We start from the raw sequence: 26,980 nt of genomic DNA on the forward strand, positions 1-26,980 counted from the left end.
GGGAACGCCAGCTGGGCCTCTTTTCCCTGATCGCTCAAGTGAAAGTCCTCACGCAGCTCCAGTTTTGCCTCTAGCTCTGGATCATCTAGCCTGTGCCCTTTCCCTATATACTTCCACCCTCCTTTAGCTCGGCTCCCCGCCTTTCGACCACCTGCAAGACCCCAAAGGCTCCCATTGGCTCCTCCACCCTTCCAATCCAGTCTCCTCCCACCAGAGGCACCGCCCCCTCACGCTGCGCCTTCTTTTTCGTTCCGCAGGGGCCGGAGGTGTAGGCGGACAAATTGGGCTGCACCGCAGCAGGGCAGTCGAGCAGCCGGAAGAGGCCTCTCTTTCCCAGAGCCCCACTGCCTTGTGGGACTGTGGCGAGTTCCTCAGGCCTAGACAAGTTTTCCGGATTCCTTCACCGCCCCCCCCCACCCCGCCTCCCTTGTCGAGTACGGAAGCTGAGAAGGTCCGCGGGCAGTCATGGCGGCGCACCTAAAGAAGCGAGTGTACGAGGAATTCACTAAGGTGGTTCAGGTAATTTACGGAAGGAAAGGTCCCGGGACCAGTCCCGGGCGGGGAAGGTTATTCACCTTCCAGACACTTTGCCAAAACAGGCGCCGCAAACCTGGTTCGAGTGCCGACTACTCAGATGGGCTCTCTGAAACTACACTTAAGTGGGCGTGTTCGTTTGCAGCTGCTGTCGTAGTCATTATTAATATGTGCAGTGTGACACTTCTAAAAAAATAAAATTATTAGCGAGGACAAATAGCACTTTACAATTTACGAAGATGTCTTATCCGTTATTTCAGTTTATTCGGGTTACATTAGCACCTTCGTTTTACACATATGGACTTGAAAGCTTCCTGAGGGATAAGAGGATTCAGAGCCAATTTACTGGTAGAGCCCCTCCCAACTCCTATTTCAGAGAAAGCGCCCCGGGACGAGTTGGTTGTATTCAAAACTAAGGGGTTGAAAGAGTCTTTAGAAATCTCAAAACCCAGCCAAAGCAGGTGAGGGTCACAGGCTGCATAGGGGCAGAACTCTCCATTGGTGGAACAGCTTACCTAGGAGGTAGGGCAAAGTACTTTCTTCCTTTGGAGTTAAGGACAGGTGAGCTGAGCCTCTGTCAGAGCAGTGTCAGACACGTGGAGAATCACGTGTCTCCTTATAGGTGTTGCTAAAGTCGAGGTTGATCCCAAGTTATCTTGAGTGTGCTGCTTCTTCGACTTTTTATGCAAATCACCTGGTGATCTTGTTAAACTCCAGATTGTACTCAGTGGGGTGGGGGAGGTGAGGCAATAATCTGCATTTCTGACAAGCCCTCAATTGATGCTGGTAGACCAAAAGCCTCCTTAGATCCGTAGAGTACCCCTAGATCCTTAGACTTCGAGGGTAGCAAGACTTAGACCATCCAGCAGGAAACTGTCCTTAAACATTTAAATCATTCCTTCATGTAAATGAGTGGTTACTGTGTATCAGGTATACTGAAAGGTGTTGAGCTACAAAGCCCAATACAGGTGAGGGTCCTTCTCCATTAGGAGCTCACAGACTAGTGGGAGAGACAGAAAAACTTATCTGTGATTATAGTACAGAGGGATGATTCCATTGAAAAATCAAGTTTTTCTTCCTGTTTTCACTTATTTCACTTACCACATCTTTGTAGCATATTCCCACTGTAGGGAAGTTATTCTCATTTTTTTTTTCTTAAAATAACTTTGAGATTTAACGTTGACACTTTGTTGCTCCATTTTATGTGAAATTGGTTTTGTTGAACTTTCAGAATGAGTCAAGATTCAGGAAGTTTTTATTTTTTATTATTTTTAAAAATTTTTAAAGTAATCTCTACACTCAGTGTGGGGCTTGAACTCACCACCCTGAGATCAAGAATCTCATGCTGCATGGACTGAGCCAGCCAGGGCCTCCTCAGGAAAGTTTTTATTTCACAGAGCTCCTTCTTTTGTGGCTTGCTTTCTGGAATTTTCTGGATCTGTTTCCCTTGCCCACTTGCGCGCGCGTGTGTGTGTGTGTTATGTTTTTTTTTTTTTTAAATAATTGCGGTAAAATACATATTTTAACATTTTAAACATTTTTAAGTATACAGTTCAGTGGCATTAAGTTCATTCACATTGTTACCCAGTGTGATTTCCTTTCTTCCTATTGTTGTATTGTGCCCACTTCTCAAGACTACTTGCCCTTCCTCCCGCATGTCATGTGTTTACACTTCTCCAGACTCTTATACCTGTTGTCTCTTTTACATGGAATGCATGTCATTTTCCCCTTTATTTTTGCTCTCACATTTTGGCTTCAAGACGCAACTAAAACCTCAGCAAGAGTTTTGTCTCTTCCTCCTCTGCTTCTGTAGCAAGCACTCTGTACTTGTTTGTCTATTTGTACTTACCCCTCAGTGCTACTATAATTACTAGTTGTTGACGTTAAAAATAGTTATTTTACCAGCAAAAATGTATTTTTTGGGGAATAACAGAGAACTGCAATTCGGCACATGCAAGTTATGGCAAAACCATAGGCAAGTCCAGCAAACTAAGGAGAAGCAGGAAGTCAGGAGAGGGTTTTTTTTGTGTTGTTTTTTTTTAATGTTTGTCTATTTTTGAGTGAGAGAGGCATAGAGAGAGGGTCTCTCTGTGGGCTCTGCATTGACAGCAGTGAGCCCGATGCAGAGCTCGAACCTAGGAACCGTGAGATCATGACCTGATCCAAAAGTCCTATGCTCAAATGACTGAGCCACCCAGGCACCTCCAGGAGAGGTTGTTTTGAAGGGAAAGTCTAGGGTGATGAGAATTTCTCCTTAGCTGAGTTGCAAGGGTGGTTGATTTCTTGTAGGAGAGGTCATGTGCATCTTTCCCTGTTGGGGCCTATAACTGAAGATTCTTTCCTGTTGATTCTTCTGTTGGACTCTATAATGGACAGTTCTTTCCCTAGTTGACTCTTGAGTAGTACTGTTCCTCCTTCTGGCCTCCCCTTGTATCCTCCCTCCTCAACTTTAATGAGTTTTCCCTTTATTAATTTTACACAGCATGCATATCTCCCTACCAGTCTGGCCTATTTAAGGACAGAGATAATGCCTGCTTCATCAGTGTCCCCTGTTATGGGCGGGACAGTCTATGTTGTATGTTGTATGAATGGAGGTCTCAGTTCTTGGATTTTCCATAGAAAGATTTATGTGATGATCCAAACTCGAATAAAGATGGTCAGAAGGAATGTAGCAAGCACAAAGCAGTTTATTAAGGACAGTGCACTTTCAAGAAGGCAGTGTGGGCAGGCCCAGAAGTGGTTATTCCACTGGAGCTAGAGATGTCTTTTTGTGTTTGCATAGGTTATAGGTCAGGGCTGTCTCCAATTGAGGCTGTTGCCAGTCATCTGAGGGACTCCTCCTACCAATTGGGGTGGGGGGTTTGAGCCCTGCAAGGTTCTTGTTGGAACTGTTATGGTTTATAATGAAGGTATAAATTACTCTGGGGCAGAGCTTGAAGAGGAGAGCTGCAAGTTCTGTACTTGTGGCTCTGTCAGCTTCAAGGTGTTGGAAGCCTTAGACCAGGATGTTAAAAGTCATAAATTCAGATGTTGTGCCCTCAGGCTTCTAATGTGTCATGTGTTTATCACTGCCTTTGCCTCCAGCTCAGGTCTAACTTCTCCATCACCCCTGGATAGACCATAGGTCCTGGCTCACTAAACTGTTACTAATGGTTGACTGATAGCAGATTTTGGTTTGTCTTTCCCCTTACATACTCTATAGGGAAAGAAATCTTTCTCAGCTTTTGTACTGATTGGAGCCTAGATAACACTGAAGACTGAGTTTGTGTAGAATAGGATGGGAATGAGTAAAGATTTTAGGAAAAGAACTCATTTCTTCATTCTGCATGAATCATTACCATACAGTGATGAAATGAGATCTTAGTGCTTCTGTCTTTCCCTCTGCTATAAAGGTAAGGAGGGAGAGAGAACTGGTATGTAGTTAGTGGTTATTTTGTATTTGTACACTTAAAGACATAGACTTCTCAAATATCCATACAATATAGGTATTGTGTATTCCCTTTTATAGAAGAAGGAGAGGCCTCCCTCACTAGTAAATGGTTACCGAACCCAAATTCCTCTGCTTCAAAACCCTCGGTCTCTTAAAAAAACAAAAAACAAAAACAATAAAAAAAAAAAAAAAACCCCTTGGTCTCTTTATCATGCCATACTATGTTCCTGACTAGAATAATCCTAATCTTTTCTCTGTAGATACGTACATTTGTACATTGTAAAGAGGGATTGCTCAGGATATCAAAATGATGCATTAGATGTTAAGGAAAATTATCGATTACAACATTTGCCTTATGTTAGTTATGATGTTTTCTATACCTACCCACCAGGGCCTGACTTAAGCCCTGGAGTGACAGGTTCCCTTTTACTGAACTTTTTGGCACTCATTATATGTAACAAATGCATCTAAAAAGCTTCTAATTATGCACCATCCTTGGGAGAATCGAGAAAATAGTTACTCAAATAATTTTGTGTGTCCTGTGGTTCAGATGATGATCCCTAGTTGAGAAAAACAGGTAGTAGTGTCATCATTCTCATATTGCAAATAATAAAGGTAAAAATTGTAACTTACTTAGAACAGCAGCAGAATTAGAACTCAGACGCAACTCCTAATGCTGAATAATTATTCAGTAAAGAAAAATTTGTTAAGTGACTACAGTTTGCAAGGTATTTTAAAATTTTTTTTACCTTAACCATCCTTTTAATAAAGGCAGAATGCTTTGGGTAGTCATTTGGAGTAAGGGGAAGACTTTTTACTCAGTGTAAGCTGCAGACAGTTCCCATCAGTTCCAGTTTTCTCAGGAGGGAAGCTGAGCCTGCTGGGTGCCTCAGCATACTCGGTATATATTTGTAGAATTGAGATTTCTTTTTAAATAAAGAATGGAACAGATCCTTTGTCCTTTTAACCCTAAAGTTGCAACAGTCCTAAGAGATAGGCAGAACAAAATGTTAGTGGACTTACTTCACAGAGAAAGAAACAGACTTGGAGAAATGAAATAACTAGCCCAAAGTGGTAGGAGCTAGTGAAAAGCAAAATGGGGACTCGTAACTTGTCTCCAATCTAGCGCTCTTTTTTTGTGTTCATTACACTGCTTTTTCCTAAAGTTAGGTCTATTAGCTAAATACATTAGTTGGTATAAGGAAATGAGGCAGTGTTAAATTTGCAGACTCTGTGTTTTCATGTCTTACCTTCCCTACTCCCTTGCAGCAACAGCAGGAGGAAATTGCAACCAAGAAACTCCGATTGACAAAACCAAGTAAATCTGCAGCGCTCCACATAGATCTGTGTAAAGCTACCTCCCCAGCAGATGCTTTGCAGTACCTGCTCCAGTTTGCCAGGAAGCCTGTTGAAGCAGAAAGTGTGGAGGGAGTAGTCCGGATTCTCTTGGAACATTATTACAAGGTAAGATGGTCTTGAGGATCTGATGGAAGTATGTGTAAGAATTTTATCACGTCTACAGAATGGGTTAGTATTGCAAAATAAGTAAGAAGGTGTTCATTCAGCAGTCTTGTAGTGAGTGCCTTCCATGTGCCAGGCACTGTAGATGCAGAGATAAAAAAGATCCAAATCCTGAAATGAAATTCACAAGATGTATTTATTTTTCAGTTTATGTAAGTAAGGGGGAAGAAATGATTTCCAAATATTTGAATCACAGATGAATCAGAATTTTAAACTTCATTATGAAAATTATTAAGCCTATAGAAACGTAGAGACAATACTATAATGAACTGCCAAATACCCATCTCTGGGATTTAATAGTTAACTAATACGTTGCCAAATTTGTTCCCTTTATTTGTTTTCCTGAAGTTTTTTTTTTTTTTTTTTAATTTTTTTTTTCAACGTTTTTATTTATTTTTGGGACAGAGAGAGACAGAGCATGAACGGGGGAGGGGCAGAGAGAGAGGGAGACACAGAATCGGAAACAGGCTCCAGGCTCCGAGCCATCAGCCCAGAGCCCGACGCGGGGCTCGAACTCACGGACCGCGAGATCGTGACCTGGCTGAAGTCGGACGCTTAACCGACTGCGCCACCCAGGCGCCCCGTGAAGTTTTTTTTAAAGTATCATGATATTTTTCCCTAAATTGTTCAGTAGAATCTAAAAAACAGTAGAGTAGATCAATGAAACCAAGAGTTGGTTTTTTGAAAAAATAAACAAAATTGATAAACCTGTAGCCAGGCTTCTCAAAAAGAGAAGAGAGGACCCAAATAGATAAAATCACGAATGAAAATGGAATTACTACAACCAATCTCTTAGGAATACAAGCAATTATCAGGGAATACTATGAAAAATTATAGGCCAACAAACTGGACAACCTGGAAGAAGTGGACAAATTCCTAAACACCCACACACTTCCAAAACTCAAACGGGAAGGAACAGAAAATTTGAACAGACCCACAACCAGCGAAGAATTTGAATCAGTTATCAAAAATCTCCCAACAAATTAGAGTCCAGGACCAGATGGCTTCTCAGGGGAATTCTACCAGATATTTAAACAGAGATAATACCTATCCTTCTGAAGCTGTTCCAAAAAATAGAAAGGGAAGGAAAACTTTCAGACTCCTTCTATGAAGCCAGCATTACTTTGATTCCCAAACCAGACGGAGACCCAGCAAAAAAAGAGAACTACAGGTCAATATCCCTGATGAATATGGATGCAAAAATTCTCAACAAGATACTAGCAAATCGAGTTTAACAGCATTTAAAAAGAATTATTCACTATGATCAAGTGGGATTCATTCCAGGGCTGCAGGGCTCGTTCAATATTCGTAAGGGACTTTAAAAAAAAAATTATTTTGAGAGAGAGAGCATGTGTGTGTGTGCGCACGCTCACACACACACATGCATGCATGGGCTCGGGAGAGGGGCGGAAGGAGGGAGAGAGAAAATCCCAAGCAGTCTCCATGCTCAGCTTGGAGCCCAACGTGGGGGTCAGTCTGACTGACCTGAGCTGAAATCAAGAGTTGGATGCTTACCGACACCTGGATGACTCTGTCGGTTGAGCCAGAAATCAAAATACCAACACTATTCACACATGGCATTGGTCTTTTTTAATCTAGAACAAATTTATTTTTTTAATCTAGAACAAATTTATTGTTTTGGTGACATTGATCTGATAAATTCAGTTGTTTATAAAGTGTCTTCTGAGTTTGTTTACTTGCTTAGGGGTTAACTTCTATATCCCTTTTATTTACTAGGAACTGAAAGTTAGACTTAAGCACATTTTTGAAATTTTTAAGAATATGTTATAGATGAAGATTTGTATTTCATATTGCATACATCTGTGAGGATGCATGTAATGTCTTCAAATGTTCACTTGCAAAAGCTTCTTTTTCCTTTCAGTCTGTTCTTTCTATAAACTATGATTATTTAAGTCTTTTATGTATGACATAAAGGGTCTTTTGCTTTACACGTATAATGTTCTAGCTTAATCAGAAATGTTTGCAGTTGTCCAAAGACTTTGTGGGTTTTCAGAAACCCATGTCTTTTCACACACTGTTCCACCAGCCTAGAACCCCTTTCTTCCTCCCACTGCCCTGTGATCTGGTCTGCCGCTTTCTCTGCCAAACACATTCTTTCCTCAGAGTCTTTCACTTATGTTTCCTTCTGCCTAGAACACTTCCCTCAGATGTTCGTATGTCTGCTTCCCACACTTTGTTCAAGTCTTAGCTCAAATGTCACTTTTCCATTAAGGCCTTTTTTTTGTCCCTGTATTTAAAATTGAAACGGCTTATTCGACCCCAGAACTTCCTAGCCTCATTCCTTGATATTGTTTTCTCCATAGCACTTACCAACTTCTTATAATCTATATAATTTTCTCATTTATTTTGTCCCTTGTCCATTTCCCCATACTAGAATGTAAGCTCATCTTGAACAGAGATTTTTGTTTTTAACTGGATAGTTGATTTAAATTGACAGTGTGTGGTAAAATTAATATTTGTTGAATGAATAAGAGTTTTTACTCAGTTAACAAGTGGTTATTATATATCCAGCACTTTTCTGGATACTGGACACATCTGTTAGCACATTTATTAGCTCTTAGTATTGCCATTTTCATCATATATGTCTCTGTCCTTTAGACTTTAAGCCCCTAAGTTCAGAGACTACAAATCTGTTTATCTCTGTCCCAGTGCCTGGCAAGGTCCCTAGAACACTGTAGGGTGTTAATAAATGCTTCCCACATGTTTTACATGAATTAAATCTAGGTTTCTGTTCTCTAGTTTTCAGACACTTAGTGATCTGTTTTCTTAGCAGTATTTACCTATTATATGATAATATAACTTTGCTACCACTAATCATCTGTAATAATACTTCTAAGAACAGTTAGCATTTATATAGTGCGTTGGAGTTTAGAAAGCTCTTTCCACATGTAATGTTTTATTTAATCTTGATGACATCACCATTGTTATATGTGTAATCCAGATGAGGAACTAAGTTTGGAGCAGTTTAGTATACAAGCTGACCAGCTAAGTAAATGGAGGGTCTGGATTTAAATCTGTTTTTTTTTTTTTTTAACTTTTTGTCATGAAACATTTCAATTATATACACAAGTAAAGAGAGCAGTTTGATTTCCATGTACCCATTACCCAGCTTCAACAGTTACCGTCTTGTGGCCAAACTTGTTTTATTCCCATGGCCCCCACCCCATTTCCTCCACTCTTACTTCTCCACCAGATTCTCCCTGGTATCATACCATTTTGTTCATAAATTTCAATTTATATCTCTAAACACTAAAGATTTTTTTTTAAGGCTTATTTATGTGAGAGTGACAGTGTGAGTGGGGGAGGGGCAGAGAGAGAGAGAGGGAGAGCGCGCACGAGAGAGAAGCAAGTTCCATGCTGCCAGCACAGAGCCCCATGCGGGGCTTGAACCCACGAAACTTTCAGATCATGACCTGAGCCGAAACGAAGAGTCGGATGCTTAACCGACTGAGCCACCCAGGCACCCCAACAATAAAGACTTCTTTTTTTCAAAAAAAATTTTTTTTAATGTTTTACTTATTTTTGAGACAGAGAGAGACAGAGCATGAGCAGGGGAGGGACAGAGAGGGAGGGAGACACAGAATCAGAAGCAGGCTCCAGGTTCCGAGCTGTCAGCACAGAGCCCAACGCGGGGCCTGAACCCACAAACTGTGAGGTCATGACCTGAGCTGAAGTTGGACGCTTAACCAACCGAGCCACCCAGATGCTCCAAGACTTTTTTAAAAGACATAATCACAATACCATTGTCATGTCTAACAGAAAAGTTGAACTCCGATCTTCTGATGTCATACCTCAGGCTCTTTAACCAGGCCATGCTGCTCGTAGTCTAGCACATTGTAGCCCGATGCCAAGTGCATCCTGTTCTAGATTGATGACCATAGTGTTTTTTTTTTTATCCTCTCTTCTGTTATCCAGAAATGTGGTCTCTTATATTTTAGTAGATAAACTAGTTGGGCCTCTGTTTCTGTCCTCCAAATTTTTCTTCGGACAGGTAACAGTATTTGGACTTCTTTCATGTGAGAGGTTCTTCACTTACACTATGTACTCGATGCTGTGGAGAATGTAGAATTGTGAGACATGTTCCTTGTCCTTTAGGGGCTAGCAGTATAGTTCGTAGATGGTAGAACAAACAATGTATGTAGTAAGTAGTAAGGGCTAAAGTTAATCATTTGTTCATTTTTTTCGTTTTCTCAAAATGCCCTAAATACTAACTCTGTGCTAGGGGATACTAGGCTGTGTACTAACCCCTGTGCTTCATGTTGGAGATACAGAGATGATTATGTGACCCCTGATCTTAGTCTAGTTGTGTAGGTAACACAATAAATGGATAATAACAACACAGTGTCATAGGTGCTATGAAATCTGGGACAGGTTATGATGTGACCTCGAAGGAGAGGGTAATCAGTTTTACTCGGGAGCAGGAGTCTAGAAAGGCGTTATAGAGTAGTAGTGATGCTTGAGATGAGTCTTAAAAAACAGATCTGGGCCAGTTGGAAAACAGGAGGAAAGGCATTTTAGAAAGAAGGAGCAGTTGTGAGCAAAGGCATGGCAATGTGAAATAGCGTGTCACAGAAGAAATGCAGGCGGCTCTTTAAGAGATAAGACTAGAAATATTGAAAGGCCTTGTATTGTGTGGGTTTTGTTTTAGACATGTCACTCTGGGATGCAGGATGGAGGAATTGGATAATGGCAAGACGGGTGTTAGGTGACCAACTAGGAGACTGGCCAGTCTGTAGCAAGGTGATGAAAGCCTGAACCAGGAGAATTTTAATGGTGAGAAGAGCAGTTATTAGAGAGGGTTTCCCTGGAGGCAGTTTGTTTTAAGCTTAGATGTTGAGGGTACCAGGGGATAATTTCAGAAAGTAGAACTGAAGTAAAGTATCCAGATGGATAAAGAATGTCAGTGGTCAGATGCTCTCTTCTTTTTTGTCTCATTCTTGCCTCCTTGCCTCCCTCTTACCTGCTAGGCTCAATTCTTCTGTTTTCTCTGCAGCTCTCTTGTGTTGGGAGGTCTGTGACTCCATTCCAGATTGTTGAAAGGCTACATAGCACTCCTCCTGTCCTCTCTGACTGCAAATTATTTTTGACTAGTATTTGACTAGTCTATTGTCTCTGAAAGACAATTATTTGATTCTGTGATATTTCAGTGATTTGAAGTCTGTAAAAGAATTGCCTCTTTTTTTTTATATTTAAAACTGAATTGAGGCTCTCCGTTCACTCCAGTCTACCTTATCTCAGGAAATATTACCATTATCAACATAGACCCTTAAGTCAGAAACCTGAGAAAGATGGTTTACCCTTTCCTTTCCCCATATTCCCTTCCTCACCAAGTCTTGTTGATTTTACTTTCAAAATATATCATGTTTCCACTGTTACCTCAGTAATACAAGTAACTATATTTTAAAAATTTTACTATTAAATGTAACACGTAAAGAAGAATATGTAGAAAAACCTCATACAGCCTATTGATCTACCACAGCATGAACACACTGTGAAACCACGATCCAGGTCAAGAAATTGGAATGTTACCAGCTTTCCATAAGCCTCCTCAAGCTCCTCTCTAATGATTTACGTCTTTCCCAAAAGATCACCACCACTGTCCTGACTTTCAGGGTATTAACTACCTTTCAAATTTTTTTTTTACCATTAAACCTGCACTCCTAAATACAATTTATTTTTGTCCTTTTTTTTTTTTTAACTTCATATAATTAGACAATACAGTATGTATCTTTTTATGTGTGGCTTTTGCTCAAAATTCTATATATGGTGTTCATCCTTATTGTTGATGGTAGCTGTAGTTCATTCATTTTTACCACAGCAGAAGATTTCATTGTATGAATATACCCTAATTTATTTACCCATTCCATTATTGATGGACATTTGGGCTGTCTCCACTTTTTAGCTATTACAAGAAACAGTGCTGTGAACATTTTTGTACAGGTCTCCTGGTATGAATGTCTTACATTTCTGTGTTTTGTATAGCCTGCAGTGAAATTACTGAGCCAACTTTTTCAAAGTGGTAGTACCAGTTTATACCCCCGTTAACACTGTGCGAGAATTCCAGTTGCATGTATTTGCCAACATTTGGAATTGTTGATCTTACTCATTTTGACAGTTTCTGTGATGTGTGGTATATCACTGTGGCCTTAATTTGCATTTCTTGGATATCTGATGAAGTGGAGCAACTATAATATGTTTAATTGGGTAATGCCTGTTTATGTCTCTTGCATATTTTTCTTTTTCCTTATTGTTTTGTGTAGATTCTTTATATTCTGGGTGCAAGTTCTTTAATGGCTTTAATGGTTATATGTGTTTCAAATATCTTTTTCCTTTCTAATCCCTCCCACCTTTCCCTCTCTTTTTAGTCCCTTAATGTTGTATTTTGATGAAAAGTTCTTGATATGTCCCAATTTGACAATCTTTTCACTTATTTTTGGCTTTTCTTATCTGATATAAGAAGAGTTTGCTACCATGAGCTTATTGAGACATTTTGCTACATTGTTACTAGAAGCATTATTATTTGCTTTCCACACATGGTATTGATTTGTGTGTACGTTGCTTGAATATATGGAAATTCAGATGTCCCAGCACCATTTATTGAAAAGAATGTCCTTTCTCCATTGTTCTGCAGTACCACCTTTGTGGTAAATGAAGTATCTGTATGTGGATATTTCAGGGCTTTCTGTTCTCTTCCATTGGTCTGTCTATTCTTATGCCAGTACCATGCTGTCTTAGCATAGCATTATAATAAATTTTGACATCTGGCAGGACAAGTTCACTCACCTTGCTCTAAGAATATCTTATTCTTGATCTTTTCATTTCTTTATGAATTTTGAAATCAGCTTGTGAAATTCTGCCCCAAAACAAAATTTGTTAGGATTTTGATTAAGATTGCATTAACTCTATAGTTCTGATGACATATGGGGATTGACATTTTATAGTATTGGGTTTTCCAATCCATAAACATGGTACATCCCTATTTTAATACTGTTTTATAGTTTTCTGCATAGAGGTTTTGTGTATTTTGTTGGTTATTCCTAGATATTTAATATTTTATGTTATTATAAATGATAATATTTTTAAAATATCATTTTCTTTTATTTTTTTAATGTTTATTTTTGAGAGAGAGGGTGAGCGGGCAAGGGGCAGAGAGAGCAGGAGACACCGAATCCGAAGCAGGTGCCAGGCTCCGAGCTGTCCACACAGAACCTGACGCAGGGCTTGAACTCACAGACTGTGAGATCAGGACCTGAGCTGAAGTCAGATGTTCAACCAACTGAGCCACCCAGGCACCCCTAAAATTTCATTTTCTAGCAGTACATAGCTGATAATCAGAAATGCAATTAACTTCTATTTATTAACTCTTATGTCTTATAACCTTGCTAAGCTCATTTAACAATTTTAATACATTATATGTAGGTTATTTTGAATTTTTACAAATCATATCAGCAAATAATGACTTTGTTTAATATTAATATAATATCAGCTATATTTTGGTTATGGTTTGCATGGTATACTACTATCTTTTATTTTCATCTTTTTTATAGCTTTTTTGTTTTAGATATGACCTGTGAACAACATGTAGTTAGTTTTTAAAAAAAGTTTTTTAAATTGATCATTTAGTTCATTACGTTTAATGTAATTATTGTATGTGGGTTTAAAATCTACCCTCCTTATTAAATGCTTTCTATTCGTGGGGCACCTGGGTGGCTCAGTCAGTTAAGTAAGTGTCTGACTTCAGCTCAGATCATGATCTCGCAGTCTGAGTTTGAGCCTTGCGTCGGGCTCTGTGTTGATAGCTCAGAACCTGGAGCCTGCTTCAGATCCTGTGTCTCCCTCTCTGTCTGCCCCTTCCCTGCTCACGCTCTGTCTCTCCCTCTCTCAAAAATAAATAAACATTAAAAAACAATTAAAATGTTAAAAAATGCCTTCTGTTTGTTTTACCTGTTTAATGTTCTTTTTTCTCCTTGTTTCTTGCCATCTTTTGAACTAATTTTTTTTTTAATCCTTTCCACCATCCCTCTTTATTAGCTTGGGAATTATACATTCTTTTATACTTTTTTACTGGTTAAACTAGCCATTACAACATGATTTTTTTTTAATTTGAAGTGAAATTTTAAAAAATTTTTATTGAAGTATAATACAATATGAATTCTTGACCTATCCAAGTCAAATGTTATATGGCACAGTTACCATTTTGGACAGTGTGAGGACTTACCTCCTTTTATCCATATTCCTGCCTTAAATGTGAATGTAATTGTATATTTTAATTTTCCATTTTTCACTCTGTAAGACAATGTTATTTTGTACAGGCAATATTCATTTAGATTTACCTACATAGTTATCATCTGCTCAGATGTATTTATCATTGTTTTTCTTTCTTTCTTGCATCTGAGACTATTCATCTGGGATTATTTTCCTTTTGGGTGAAGACTACCCTCTGATATTTCCATTCATTGTAAGTTTATTGACATTTGTTTTTGCACGGAAAAGTTTTATTTTACTTCCATTCTTGCAGAATTTATTTATTTTTACTTTTACTTTTCTTTCTTTCTTTCTTTCTTTCTTTCTTTCTTTCTTTCTTTCTTTCTTTCTTTTGAGAGAGAGTGAGGGTGCAAAAGGGGGAGGGGCAGAGGGAGAGAGGGAGAAAGGGAATCCTGAGCAGAGCCTGGTGTGGGCCTCAATCCTCATGAACTGTCAGATCATGACCTGAGCTGAAATCAAGAGTTGGACACTTAACTGAGCCACTCAGATGCCCCAGGTATCTCATTTTATTGTATTATCTTCTTTTCTGAATTTTCATTCTTTCGTCTCCTTGTGCTTCATTCTGGACATATCATTTATTCACTAGTTCTCTCTTCACCTTGTCTAGTTTCCTGTTAACCTGTCCATTTGTTCTTAATTTCATCTGTTGCTTGTGTCAATTTTATAATTTCCTCTTTTTTTCTTAAATTTATTTAATTTACATCCAAGTTAGTTAGCATATGGTGCAACAGTGATTTCAGGAGTAGATTCCTTAATGTCCCTTACCCATTTAGCCCATCCCCCCTCCCACAACCCTTCCAGCAACCCTCTGTTTGTTCTCTAGATTTAAGAGTCTCTTATGTTTTGTCTCCCTCCCTGTTTTTACATTATTTTACTTCCCTTCTCTTACATTCACCTTTTTGTTTCTTAAATTCCTCATATGAGTGAGGTCATAGGATATTTGTCTTTCTCTGAATGACTAATTTCACTTAGCATAATACCCTCCAGTTCCATCCATGTAATTGCAAATGGCAAGATTTCATTCTTTTTGATTGTCGAGTAATACTCCATTGTATAGATATACCACATCTTCTTTATCCATTCATCCATCGATGGACATTTGGGCTCTTTCCATACTTTTTGGCTATTGTTGATAGTGCTGCTATAAACATTGGGGTGCATGTGCCCCTTCAAAACAGCACACCTGTATTCCTTGGATAAATACCTAGTAGTGCAATTGCTGGATTATAGGGTAGTTCTATTTTTAACTTTTTGAGGAACCTCCATACTGTTTTCCAGAGTGGCCCCATCAGTTTGCATTTCCCACCAGCAGTGCAAGAGAGATCCTCTTTCTCCACATCCTTGCCAACATCTGTCGTTGTCCAAGTTGTTGATGTTAGCCATTCTGACAGGTGTGAGGTGGTATCTCATTGTAGTTTTGATTTGTATTTCCCTGATGATGAGTGATGTTGAGCATTTTTTCATGTGTCTGTTGGCTATCTGGATGTCTTCTTTGGAAAAGTGTCAGTTCATGTCTTTTGCCCATTTCTTCACTGGATTCTTTGTTTTTTGGGTGTTGAGTTTGATAAGTGCTCTATAGATTTTGGATACTAACCCTTTATCTGATATGTCATTTGTGAATATCTTCTCCCATTCTGTCAGTTGCCTTTTAGTTTTGCTGATTGTTTCCTTCACTGTGCAGGAGCTTTTTATTTTGAGGAGGTCCCAGTAGTTCATTTTTGGTTTTGTTTCCCTTGCCTCTGGAGATGTGTTGAGTAAGAAGTTGCTGCAGTCAAGGTCAGAGAGGTTTTTGCCCGCTTTCTTCTCAAGGATTTTGATGGCTTCCTGTCTTACATTTAGGTCTTTCATCCATTTTGAGTTTATTTCTGTGTATGGTGTAAGAAAGTGGTCCAGGTTCATTTTTCTGCATGTTGCTGTCCCGTTTTCCCAGCACCTTTTGCTGAAGAGACTGTCTTTATTCCATTGAATATTCTTTTCTGCTTTGTTAAAGATTGTTGGCCATATGTTTTGGGGTCCATTTCTGGGTTTTCTATTCTGTTCCATTGATCTGAGCATCTGTTTTTCTGCCAGTACCATACTGTCTTGATGATGACAGCTTTGTAATAGGTCTTGAAGTCCGGGAGTGTGATGGCCTCCAGTTTCGGTTTTCTTTTTCAAGAGTGCTTTGGCTATTCAGCGTCTTTTCTGGTTCTGTACAAATTTTAGGATTGTTTGTTCTAGCTCTGTGAAGAATGCTGGTGTTATTTTGATAGGTAATGTATAATTTCCTTTCTTTTTAAAATTCTAGTTCTCTGGTGAAATTCTCAATTTTGTTCTTATAATTTTATCAAAATAAAATTATGTTTTTAACAAAATAAGCAGAATTTTTTTTCAAATTTTTATTTAAATTCTAGTTAGTTAACATACAGTGCAATATTGGTTTCAGGAGTAGAATTCAGTGGTTCATCATTTACATACAACACCCAGCACTCATCCTAACAAGTGCCCTCCTTAATATCCATCACCCACCTGGCTTATCCCCCACCGACCTTCCTCCATCAACTCTTAGTTTGTTTTCTGTCATTAAGAGTCTCTTATAGTTTGTTTCTCATTCTTTTTTTCCCCCTCCCATATGTTCATCTGTTTTATTTCTTAAATTTCACATATGAGTGAAATCATATGGTATTTGTTTTTCTCTGACTTATTTCAATCAGCATAATACACCCTAGCTCCATCCATATTGTTGCAAATGGCAAGATTTCATTCTTTCTGATGGCTGAGAAATATTCCATTGTGTATATATACCACATCTTCTTTATCCATTTATCAGTCAGTGGACATTTGGGCTCTTTCTGCAGTTTGGCTGTTGTTGATAATGCTGCTGTACACATGAGTGTATGTACCCCTTCGAATCTGTATTTTTGTATCCTTTGGGTAAATACCTAGTAGTGCAGTTGCTGGATCGTAGGGTAGTTCTATTTTTAACTTTTTGAGGAACCTCCATACTGTTTCCCAGAGTGGCCGCGCCAGTTTGCATTCCCACCAACAGTGCAAAAGGGTTCCCATTTCTCTGCATCCTCGCCAACATCTGTTGTTGCCTGAGTTGTTGATGTTAGCCATTCTGACAGGTGTGAGGTGGTATCTCATTGTGGTTTTGATTTGTATTTCCCTGATGATGAGTGATTTTGAGCATCTTTTCATGTGTCTGTTAGCCATCTGGATATCTTTGGAAAAATGTCTGTTTGTGTCTTCTGCTCATTTCTTAACTGGCTTATTTGTTTTTTTGGGTGTTGAGTTTGATAGGTTCCTTATAGATTTTAGATACTAACCCTTTATCAGGTATGTCATCTTTTCCCATTCCATAAACCACCTTTTAGTTTTGTTGGTTGTTCTCGTAAGCAGAATTATTTTATTTAATTTATTTAATTTAATTTATCTCTCTCTATTTGAGAGAGATAGAGGGACGGAGGGAGGCAGGGGCAGAAGGAGAGGGAGAGAAAGAATCCCAAGCAGGCTTCATGCCCTGATGTGGGACTCAATCTCATAACCTGTGCTGAAATGAAGAGTCAGAGTCTCAACCTACTGAGCCACCCAGGAGCCCCTGAGCAGAATTATTTTAAAATCTGTGGCTGATAACTCCAGTAAATGGATCCCTGCGGCTATGTCTTATCATTTCTCTTCATGTTATCTGATCTGCTAGCATGCTTTATTTCTTATTAGGCAGTGTATTTCCAAAATTGTTTGTAAAAATAATTTAAGACTTAGGATGACTTATTTTAATTAAAAATTTTTATTTTAGGGAGAGTGAGGGAGAGGGGCAGAGGGAGAGAGAGAGAGAATCCCACTGGAGCCTCATGTGTGGCTTGATCCCACGACCCTGGGATCATGACTTGAGCTGAAATCAAGAATCGGACACTCAACCAACTAAGCCACTGGGGTTCCAGGATGACTTATTTTAATCCAGAGAGTATTTGTTTCTATCTAGAAATCCAAGAAAACTTTTTCCTTTCAGGAATGAAAATGATTCAAAGCTGAGCTGCAGTCCCTCCCAAAGTCTTTGTGTTTATTTCACTCTTATGCTGTTGTAGCCTTTTGGGGTCCTAATCCAAAGTGATGGGGTTTATTAGGCTGCCCCTTTTCACCCTCCTACCCTTAGCCTTACGCTCTGGCCATTGCACCCCGGCCTCACCTGGCTGTCGGAAGCACTGATTACTTTGCCGCTCATTTCTCCATTCCCTCATTTCCCTGGTTGGCAGAAGCCTGAAGAAAAAGCAGCGCCACACTCTAGGCGAACCTGCCTGGGTTCCTTCCCTGCATGATTCTTCTTTAATTTTTCATGTATCTTTTAGTTTTCTAATACTTTCAAATACACACACGTGTATACATACCCACGCTTACATATGTATACGTGCATACATATATATGTATGTGCACACACACTTTTTTTTGACATCCATAGTACTTTATAGTTTTCCTCAGCAGAAAGATTGGTCTGAATTCTCTAACCTTGCCCTTAACAGAAGTGAGAGTCTTGCTAATGTCTTTGGCTGGACTTGTAATATACCCTTAATTTGGCTGGACTTGTAATATACCCTTAATTTGTCCCTCTGTCTACTTTTGCCCCTTCCAATCCAAGGAATTGAGGCTGGATTGATATTTCAAATATTCAGATCTGTTAATGTCATTCTCCTGTTTATAGTTCATCGAAGGATTTTTCTTGCTCTTTGGACACAGATTATCCACTTCTTTATTCAACAGTGAACAAATGTGTGTTGAATTCCTGCTGCCTGGTAGGCACTATCAGAGATACTTGCCATAATTCTCAAAAAAGATGTGGTACCTGTTTGTCTCTTTAGCCTAATCTCATGTCTGTGTACATTTTAGCCACATTGCCCTTTTTTTTTCCCCAGTTCTGGAAGTTGTGGTATTCTTTCATGACTCAGAGCATTGGTTCATTCTTTTCCCACTGCCTCAAAATAGATCAGGATCTCTTTGACCATAATATGTAGAGTTATTTTAAAGTCGTGTCTGATATGTCATATGCTTTCAGAGAACTCTGTCTTTTTACTTTGCCACTTTGTAATTATTAAGTGGACATTACTTGATAAATGTCTACCTTGCCCATTAAACTTTTCCACAAGGGCAGTGTATCCCCATGGACTCGTACGGGGTGGCTTCTAGTGTGCAGGGAATCCGTGGTGAGCAGAGAGTGGATGAATTATTTACTGAGTGAATTAAGGAGAACACTTGGCTCTTCCTTTTCTTGTACTCTTCCTTTTATTTTTATCAGAATGTACACAGGGCTTTCTTTGCATTCTTCTAGTCACTTCAGTGGCACATAGGCCAGTTGAGGGAAGACACGGTCACAAGTACAGCGCACTGTAACGAAGGGCATGATAACGGGTTGCACCAAGGTCCTGGGGTTGTCCAAGAGGAAGGGCATCCATGTCCAGTTCAGGGATCAGAGATAACTTCCTGGAGTAAATACACCTCCAGGGCAGGAGTGAGTGGGTATGGGAGAAAGGGAAAGCATACGAGGTAGAAGACAATCTAAGTGGAAGTACAGAAGCTTGAAGTGGCATGGGATCACTGGTAGGGAAGTGTGGGAGCTGCCATAGTGGCCAGTCGTGGGGGGGGGGGGGCCTTCGTGGCAGGCTAAGCAGCTCAGACTTCTTTTTTGTAGAAGACTGCGAGCTTTTGAAGGGTTGCATATATTTATATAGATTTAAAAATTTACACTCTTTTTAAAAATTACATTGGCAGTATTTATTGTAACAAATTCAAGCACTGTAGAAGTGTATAAAAGAATGAGATTTCCTTCTGTAAATCACTTAATAAATGAAATGTACTCTCCAGAGATTACTCTGGAGAGAATCACTGCTAACAGTTTTGTATGCATTTTTCTAGAGTTTTATATAAGGCATTTTATAATTTCCCATATTCTGGGTTTGTAACTTTCTTCTGCCTGGAATGCTTCTTCCCTAAATTTTCCTATGGCTCTGTCTGACTCAGTTAAGTGTCCTCTCAAAAGTTGTATGCTCAGAATGGACTTTTGTCACCATCCTATTTGTAATATCCTCCCCACTTTACTCTTTAGCCTATTGCACACTTTATTTTTCTTCAGAATGTTTACCACATGAAATGATACATTTTCTTTTGCCAGTCTTACCCATTTGAATATAAGATCTGTGAGAGTAGGAATTGCTTCTGCTTTATTCAGCATTGTGTCCCCAGTAGCTAGAATGATGCTTGGCACAAAATAGGCACTCGTTGTATGTATGTTGAATAAATAAATTAATTAGCATTTTAGATAGAATACAGTACTTTGGTGTGATTTTTCCAAAAAGTTAAATTTTGTTTGGTAACTCCACAAATACACACAAAAGGAGAGAAAATAATATGAGCCTTCAAGATATTTTCATACAGCTTCAATAATTATCAATATTTGCCATTCTTGTTTTGATGCATTTATCCCAACTTTTTTTTTTTTTTTTAATGTTTATTTTTGAGAGAGACAGAGACAGAGTGCAAGCAGGGGAAGAGCAGAGAGAGAGGGAGACACAGAATCCAAAGCAGGCTCCAGGCTCCAAGCTGTGAGCACAGAGCCTGATGGCGGGGCTCGAACTCACAAACCGTGAGATCATGACCTGAGCCGAAGTCGGACGCTTAACCGACTGAGCCACCCAGGCTCCCCTACCCCAACTTTTTTGAGGTAGGGTAAATCCCAAGCAGCATATCATTTCACCTGTAAATACTTAATTATCTATGTTTAACATATAAGGACTTCTTTTAGAACTTAAAAAAATCACACAGTAATCCTTAATAGCAACATATACCTAGTTCATGTTGTTTTCACTGATTGTTTTAAGACTGTACAGTTGGTTTGTTTGAAACAAAATTCACACATTGCATTGGGGCCTCTGGGTGGCTCAGTCCGTTGAGTGTCTGATTCTTGATTTCAGCTCAGGTCATGATCCTCCAGGGGTTTGGGATCAAGCCTGCGTTGGGCTCCGTGCTGAGCATGGAGCCTGCTTAAGATTCATTCTCATTCTCTCTCTGTCTCTTCCTCTTTCCCCCTCCCTCCCCCCCCCCCATGCCCTCTCACCGTCTCTCTCTCTTAAAATAAAAGTTTTTAATTTAAAAAAAATCCAAAAAATTAAAATCTGTAGTATTTTCATCCTCTACTCTTTTTCATTACCAATGCCATTTTTTGTTTAAAAACCAGGGTATGCACCCTGTGGAATTTCCCATATTCTAGACTTAGTGCATCCTTAACTTTCATGTGTTTTTATTTGCTCTTTATGGTACCCCTGTGAATACCATATTCATAGTGGTTCAGTTCAGGTTTTATTACTCTCCACATGAAGGATTGATGGTTAGGGAGAGGAAGGGAGAAGGGCACTAATACCTGACTGCCTCCTATGTACCATTCCTGTGCTAGTCATTTTCCTCTCAGTTTCCTCTGAGGTTGTTGTTAGCCATATTTCACAGGCAAGCCTTAGAGAGGTTAGTTAGCCTGTTCAAGACACAGAGCTTATGTCAAGACATAGTCCAGGCCTCAGACTTAGGTCTGGCTAATTTCAAAGCCCTTTCTCTTCCCCATGGTTAAGTTCCCAAGAAAATGACTTTCCCAAGGTTGTATCCATGGTAAGTGGCATGCCAGGATTCTAGATCCTCTGACTCCATATCTGTTGCTTCTTCTCCCACTTCAGGCCTCCTTGTGCTTTGTCACTTCCTTAGAATGTAGATGGGAGGTGGGGAGTTGGTCATATCTAGAAGGCACTTCATCTTTTGAGCATACATTTAAGTGATTTTGTCTTTGGTGTAGAAATATACGCTGATCTAATTTTACCGTTGGTGAGGTACTTTTTTTTTTTTTCCCCCATTTCACATTTATGTGTGTGTGTGTGTGTGTGTGTGTGTGTGTGTGTGTAGTGTATGTGTGTGTGTGTGTATATATATATGTAGTGCCACATACTGTGCTACGTAATGAACAAAAGGACATGTTCCTTTTTGACTTTGGGGGAAATCCTTCACTGTAGAAATCCTGGTGCAGATTAGAGACCACCTCCCAGTGTCATGGCTTAAAGGGCCAGACTAGTCATTTCTTAGGCTCCCTTGCACCTGGGGCCCAGGCACAAGCCCTAGACCCAGACAATTAGATTGACCCGCCTCAGACTTCTGATCAGGATCTGGCAGTTCAAAAGAGCAGGTAGGGTGAGAGATTCTGATGGTAGCAGCAGTGGCTGCAGCACCCAGTTTTCAGGGCCTCTAAGAGCAGTGGTACTGGCAACAGTGTGCGAGCCCAGTGCTGGTGGTGGTGGTGCACGTGGCCGCACTCATGTCTGATGTAGCTGCATAGTGGAGGGACGCTTTTAGTCCTAACAGCATGTTTCTGGTGGGAAGGTAATGATACCAGGAAGGCATAAAAAAATCCCCGCTCGCTTTGCAGTATTTAGATGTAACATTACTGATTTGAGAAAAGCTCTCTCACCTGAAGATTACAAAGTTAATTTTTCAGAAATAAAATCTTTAGAATACTGGGATCATTGAATCTCTCTTGAGATACTAGTTTGTTCCTGTTTGTTGGTTAGCTAGAGTATCAAGGTTAACAACAGCTTCTTTTGTTCCAGGAGAATGATCCATCTGTGAGATTGAAAATTGCATCATTGTTGGGTTTATTATCAAAGACTGCAGGATTTTCACCAGACTGCATTATGGATGATGCCATTAACATCCTGCAGAATGAAAGTAAGTTGCCATTTAAAACCTATATAATCAGAGCAGAAATCTTTAGTTCTGTTTGTGTAGAATTTAGAATGAGTTGTTATTGAAACGGAATTTGGGCTTCTTGGTGGCTCAGTCAGTCAGTTGAGCGTCCCGATTCTCGGTTTCAGCTTGGATCATGATCTCACAGTTTGTGGGCTCAAGCCCTGTGTTGGGCTCTGTCACAGAGCCTGCTTGGGATCCTCTCTCTTCCTCTCTCTCTACCTCTCCCCTGCTCTATCTCTTTCAAAAATAAACTAAAAAAAAAAAAAAAAGTTAAAGAAAAGGAATTTGAGGATAATTCAATAAAACATATATGTATATATTTGCATATATAGAGATAAAATACAGTTTTGTCTCTTAATAGCTATCATTTATTGACTTTTACCAAGTGCCACAATACTTAAGGTAGGTTACATAAGATGGAAGATAGATGTTATTGTCCCTATATTTTAGGTAGGGAAACTGAAGCTCAGAGAAGTTCACTGACTTGTTCAAGGTTACATTGTGTGTGATAGACTGATGTTTTATATGTGTGTGATGTTCTGTTGACTGTTTGCACTAATTCAAACCATGAGAGGTGCTGTCCTGTTTGTGTGGTCTCTCATAATTTAGTTCCTAGAAAAGTGACATCTAGGTCTCATATGTTATTGCTTCATGTTTGCTTCTCCTGGATGCCCACTAAACATTATTGTCAGCATTTAGGTGAAATGGAAAAATATTCCACCTTAAAAATTTTTTTTGATTATTTATCTAGTTTTATTTGTGCACAAGATTCTGTTAATAGAGTTATTGCCTTACTTGCCTTAATATTTTAAAATTAAATAAAAAGGAACCCTTTGTTGTTGTTTTCTGAAAATGTTACAGTTTTTTTGAATTGATTGTAGTTTTAAAGAATAGCGTTATTTGAGTTTTGGGTATACATATTTAAATAAATATGATTTTAAATATTGGGTAGCATTTAGTTTATAAATGTGAGAGGTTATGAGAATAATAAAAGGCCAATGAATTCAGACACCATCCAGATTCATTTATTGTACAATGTTTAATGATAACAAATGTCTTACATATGTGGCCCATTGGCTGAAGTTGAGAATGTTTAAAATTATGTTAGCAACAACTTCATACTGGGGTGCCTGGGTGGCTCAGTCGGTTAAGTGCCGTCTTCAGCTCTGGTCATGATCTAATGGTTCGTGAGTTCATGGTTCTTGTTGGGTTCTGTGCTGACAGCTCAGAGCCTGGAGCCTGCTTTGGATCCTGTGTCCCCGCATCCCCCCCCCCCCCCGCCGCCCCAGCTCTCTCTCTTTCTCTCAAAAAATAAACATAAAAAAACCAAAACAAACAAAAAAAAACTTCATTACTAAAATTTTACTTGTATTGAATTTTGACCCAAGACTTTTAATTCACAGAAAACAAAGAATATACCTTAAAAAAATTGTTTTTTTCCAGATGGGAGTGTATGTTAACGAAATGCTAATATAATGACAATAAAGTAAAAATTTTAAAAATACTGCTACTTGTGTAAAACGTTTTATGTATTACATTTTATTTGAATACATTTTATATGATTGTACTTACAGTGAACATACTATTTTGTGTTTTATTATACTCAACATTACATACAATTTTTTCCATGTTTCTGTATCACCTTCATAATATTTAAGGTGTTGATAATACATTAAATACCAACAGGTACAGTAGCATGTTTCTAATTTTTTGCTCTTGTACATAGTGGTGAAAAAAATCCATTTTTTTAAAAGCACCAAAACAATTACATTGCCTCAGTACAAAAGTATTCTTTTTTTTCCATGGAAAGTTCTTACAGAATCTAGTTATATACCTCTAAGAATTTCACACTTTAAGATTGGGGATTTCATAGAGCCATATACTTTTTGAGCTATAAATGGCCTTATAGAGATCTTGTTTCATTTCTTCACTTTGCAGATGATAGAAACTGAAGTCCCAGAGAGATGAAGTGAGTTGAAGTGAGTTCGTTTAGCTAAGAGTTGCAGAACTGAGAACTTAAGTGCAGTGCTCTTTCTTGTAGACCATGGTTTAACTGAAACACTTTACCTCTAAAATAGAAACATTATAAGAGAGGGTTGATTTGGATGCAAACCTCATTCTGTCTTTAGAAAGAGACTCAAGGGCGCCTGCATAGCTCAGTTGGTTAAGCGTCCAGCTTTGGCTCAGGTCATGGTCTCACGGTTTGTGGGTTTGAGCCCCACATCAGGTTCTGGGCTGACACCTGAGAGCCTGGAGCCTGCTTCAGGTTCTGTCTCCCTCTCCCTTGCCCCTCCCCCGCTCACGCTCTCTCAAAAATAAACAAACATAAAAAAAAAGACAAATTATGTGGTATATGTGGAAATAGTTGTTTTACTTTTTGTGAAATATTCTAATGTTTCTTATTTAATTGTCTCTGAGAGATGTGATCTAGGGCTCCTCCTGCTTTCCAGTTCCTGGCCTACCTAGATTGACGGTAGAAGATAGAATGGAAGGGACCATAAAGATCATCTGGTTCAAGCCTTTTATTTCATTGCTGAGGAACATGAACTCCAGGGAGATAAAGTGACTGCTAAAGTCATCCTGTGCTTGTGGCTTAGAATAAGGCACAGACTAGAATTAAGTAAGAGTCTTTATCAGTCTAGTGTGCACTTTTAAATCCAAGAGTGTGGGCCACCCTCTGGACCAGAAGCCTTTCATTTCAATCCGTCTCCTGTATGAGCTCTGCAACTCCTTGGCAAGCACTGGACTAGGCACTTTGTGGGTGTTAGGTATCTCTGCTTCTCTAGCACATACCACACCAGCAATAAAAACACAAAGCTTGCTGTAGAGGAGGTATAATCAGAATAGTGTGGGAGCAGAAGAGAGGGTGAGGTGAGTGCTGACTGGTGGGATCTAGAAAGGCTTAGTGAAGAGGCATGTTTGGAAAGGCAGGAATGGGGAAGAGTAGTACCAAGAGGAAAGAACATGATGTTAAAAGGTAGAGAAATGGGAAAACATGAGATATTTGCAGACCTAAATTGTTTCATGAGAGAGAAGCAGGGAGTGAGGGGCTTTAGGATGAAAAACTGGTAAAATGTTTAGAAGCCAGAGGGTAGGTAGTCTTGAATGCTGAAGATTTAGAATGTCACTTTCATAGGCACTGGGAACCATGTATATAATGTTTTTTTTGGGCAAGTGCATGAGATAATCAAGTCTAGTTTTAGGAAGATAATTTGGTGGCTCTGAGGAATTTGGTTTGATGAACTAGATTGTTTAGGGCAGAGATGTTGAAGATTTATTTATTATCCATGTGGAGATGTTCATCCAACCTGCAGTTGTAATGTAGGTCTGGAACTCAAGAGAGACTAGGGTTTAAGATTTAGATTAGATTTATGATTTATCAGAAGCAAGAGTTAAGCTTAAAAAGGCTTAGGTAACTTTTTATGGATGTTATATAGACTCATTTTGTACAAATAAAGGGTGGTGGGGTAGTATTGGAGATTTCTTCACATCTATCTTCTCTAAGTACCTTCTTTTCTCTTTGTGGCCTCTTTAATATTGGAGACTTCTTGATGATCTTTGGTTTTGCATTTACATTTAAGACCAGGCACTGAAAAACTGATTGGTAGTTCTGTGTGAAGGGACAGGACTTGTCAATTGGTAGCCTCTGTTCTAGGATGACCCTCTTTGGAGTCCTCTTTGGAGGACTTTTATTTATTATTATTTTTTTAAGTTTATTTATTGGGGGGGGGGAGAGGGAGAGAGAGAACCAGCAGGGGAGAGGAAGAGAGAGAGGGAGAGCGAGAGAATCCCAGGCAGGCTCCACAGTGTTTGCACGGAGCATGATGCAGGGCTTGAACTCATGAACCGTGAGATCATGACCTGAGCTGAAACCAAGAGTTGGATGCTTAAACAACTGAACCACCCAGGCACCGCTGGAGGGCTTTAAAATATTAGTGCCTTTTGTGTTTCTCTGTGGGGCCCATTCGTTTTTCCATTTTGGAGTTCATGTGTCTCCTGCTAGATAGACAGAGAAATGCCTGGCTGCCATGATTTTGGAGCCAAGGCTGCTGAAGGGGGCTAGGGAGGGGGAGAGGAGTGTCTTATTTATCAGTATGTTACTATCTCTTAATCTCCTCTTCTTCACTGTGTCTTCTCCCCAGTCCTCATTTGCTATCCTTTCTGGTCTAATTTTTATATGGAATAAACTTCCCATTTAGGATAAGGAGGAAGGCAGAGGTCCAACTGCTTCTTAAAGAGACCTCAGATAAATCCCTGCCTTATTCCCATTTTTGTTTGCTTTTTTGTGGTTATTGCTTTAAATCTCCCAATTCCTAAATCTTTTTAGGGTGTTGTGGCTAGAATTTACTTCCTTTATAGTGATATCCTCCTCAGTAGTGTTTTCTTGTTTTCCTTTCTTTCTCTTTCCTTCCTTCCTTCCTTCCTTCCTTCCTTCCTTCCTTCCTTCCTTCTTCTCTC

The 26,980-nt window shown here is 39.3% G+C and overlaps 1 protein-coding gene across 1 annotated transcript in view; it reads left to right on the top strand.

The window, feature by feature from the left end:
- Nucleotides 1-395: 395 nt before the first annotated feature.
- INTS4 (integrator complex subunit 4) overlaps nt 396-26,980 on the top strand; it is a 74,416-nt gene continuing 47,831 nt past the window's right edge. The window contains exons 1-3 of the mRNA XM_030333703.1: nt 396-519; nt 5,234-5,428; nt 22,384-22,546. Coding sequence (XP_030189563.1) covers nt 466-519; nt 5,234-5,428; nt 22,384-22,546 — 412 coding nt within the window. The 5' untranslated portion in view covers nt 396-465. The remainder of the gene's footprint in view (nt 520-5,233; nt 5,429-22,383; nt 22,547-26,980) is intronic.

The sequence above is a fragment of the Lynx canadensis genome, chromosome D1, assembly GCF_007474595.2.
Source record: "Lynx canadensis isolate LIC74 chromosome D1, mLynCan4.pri.v2, whole genome shotgun sequence".
Taxonomy (NCBI): domain Eukaryota; kingdom Metazoa; phylum Chordata; class Mammalia; order Carnivora; family Felidae; genus Lynx; species Lynx canadensis.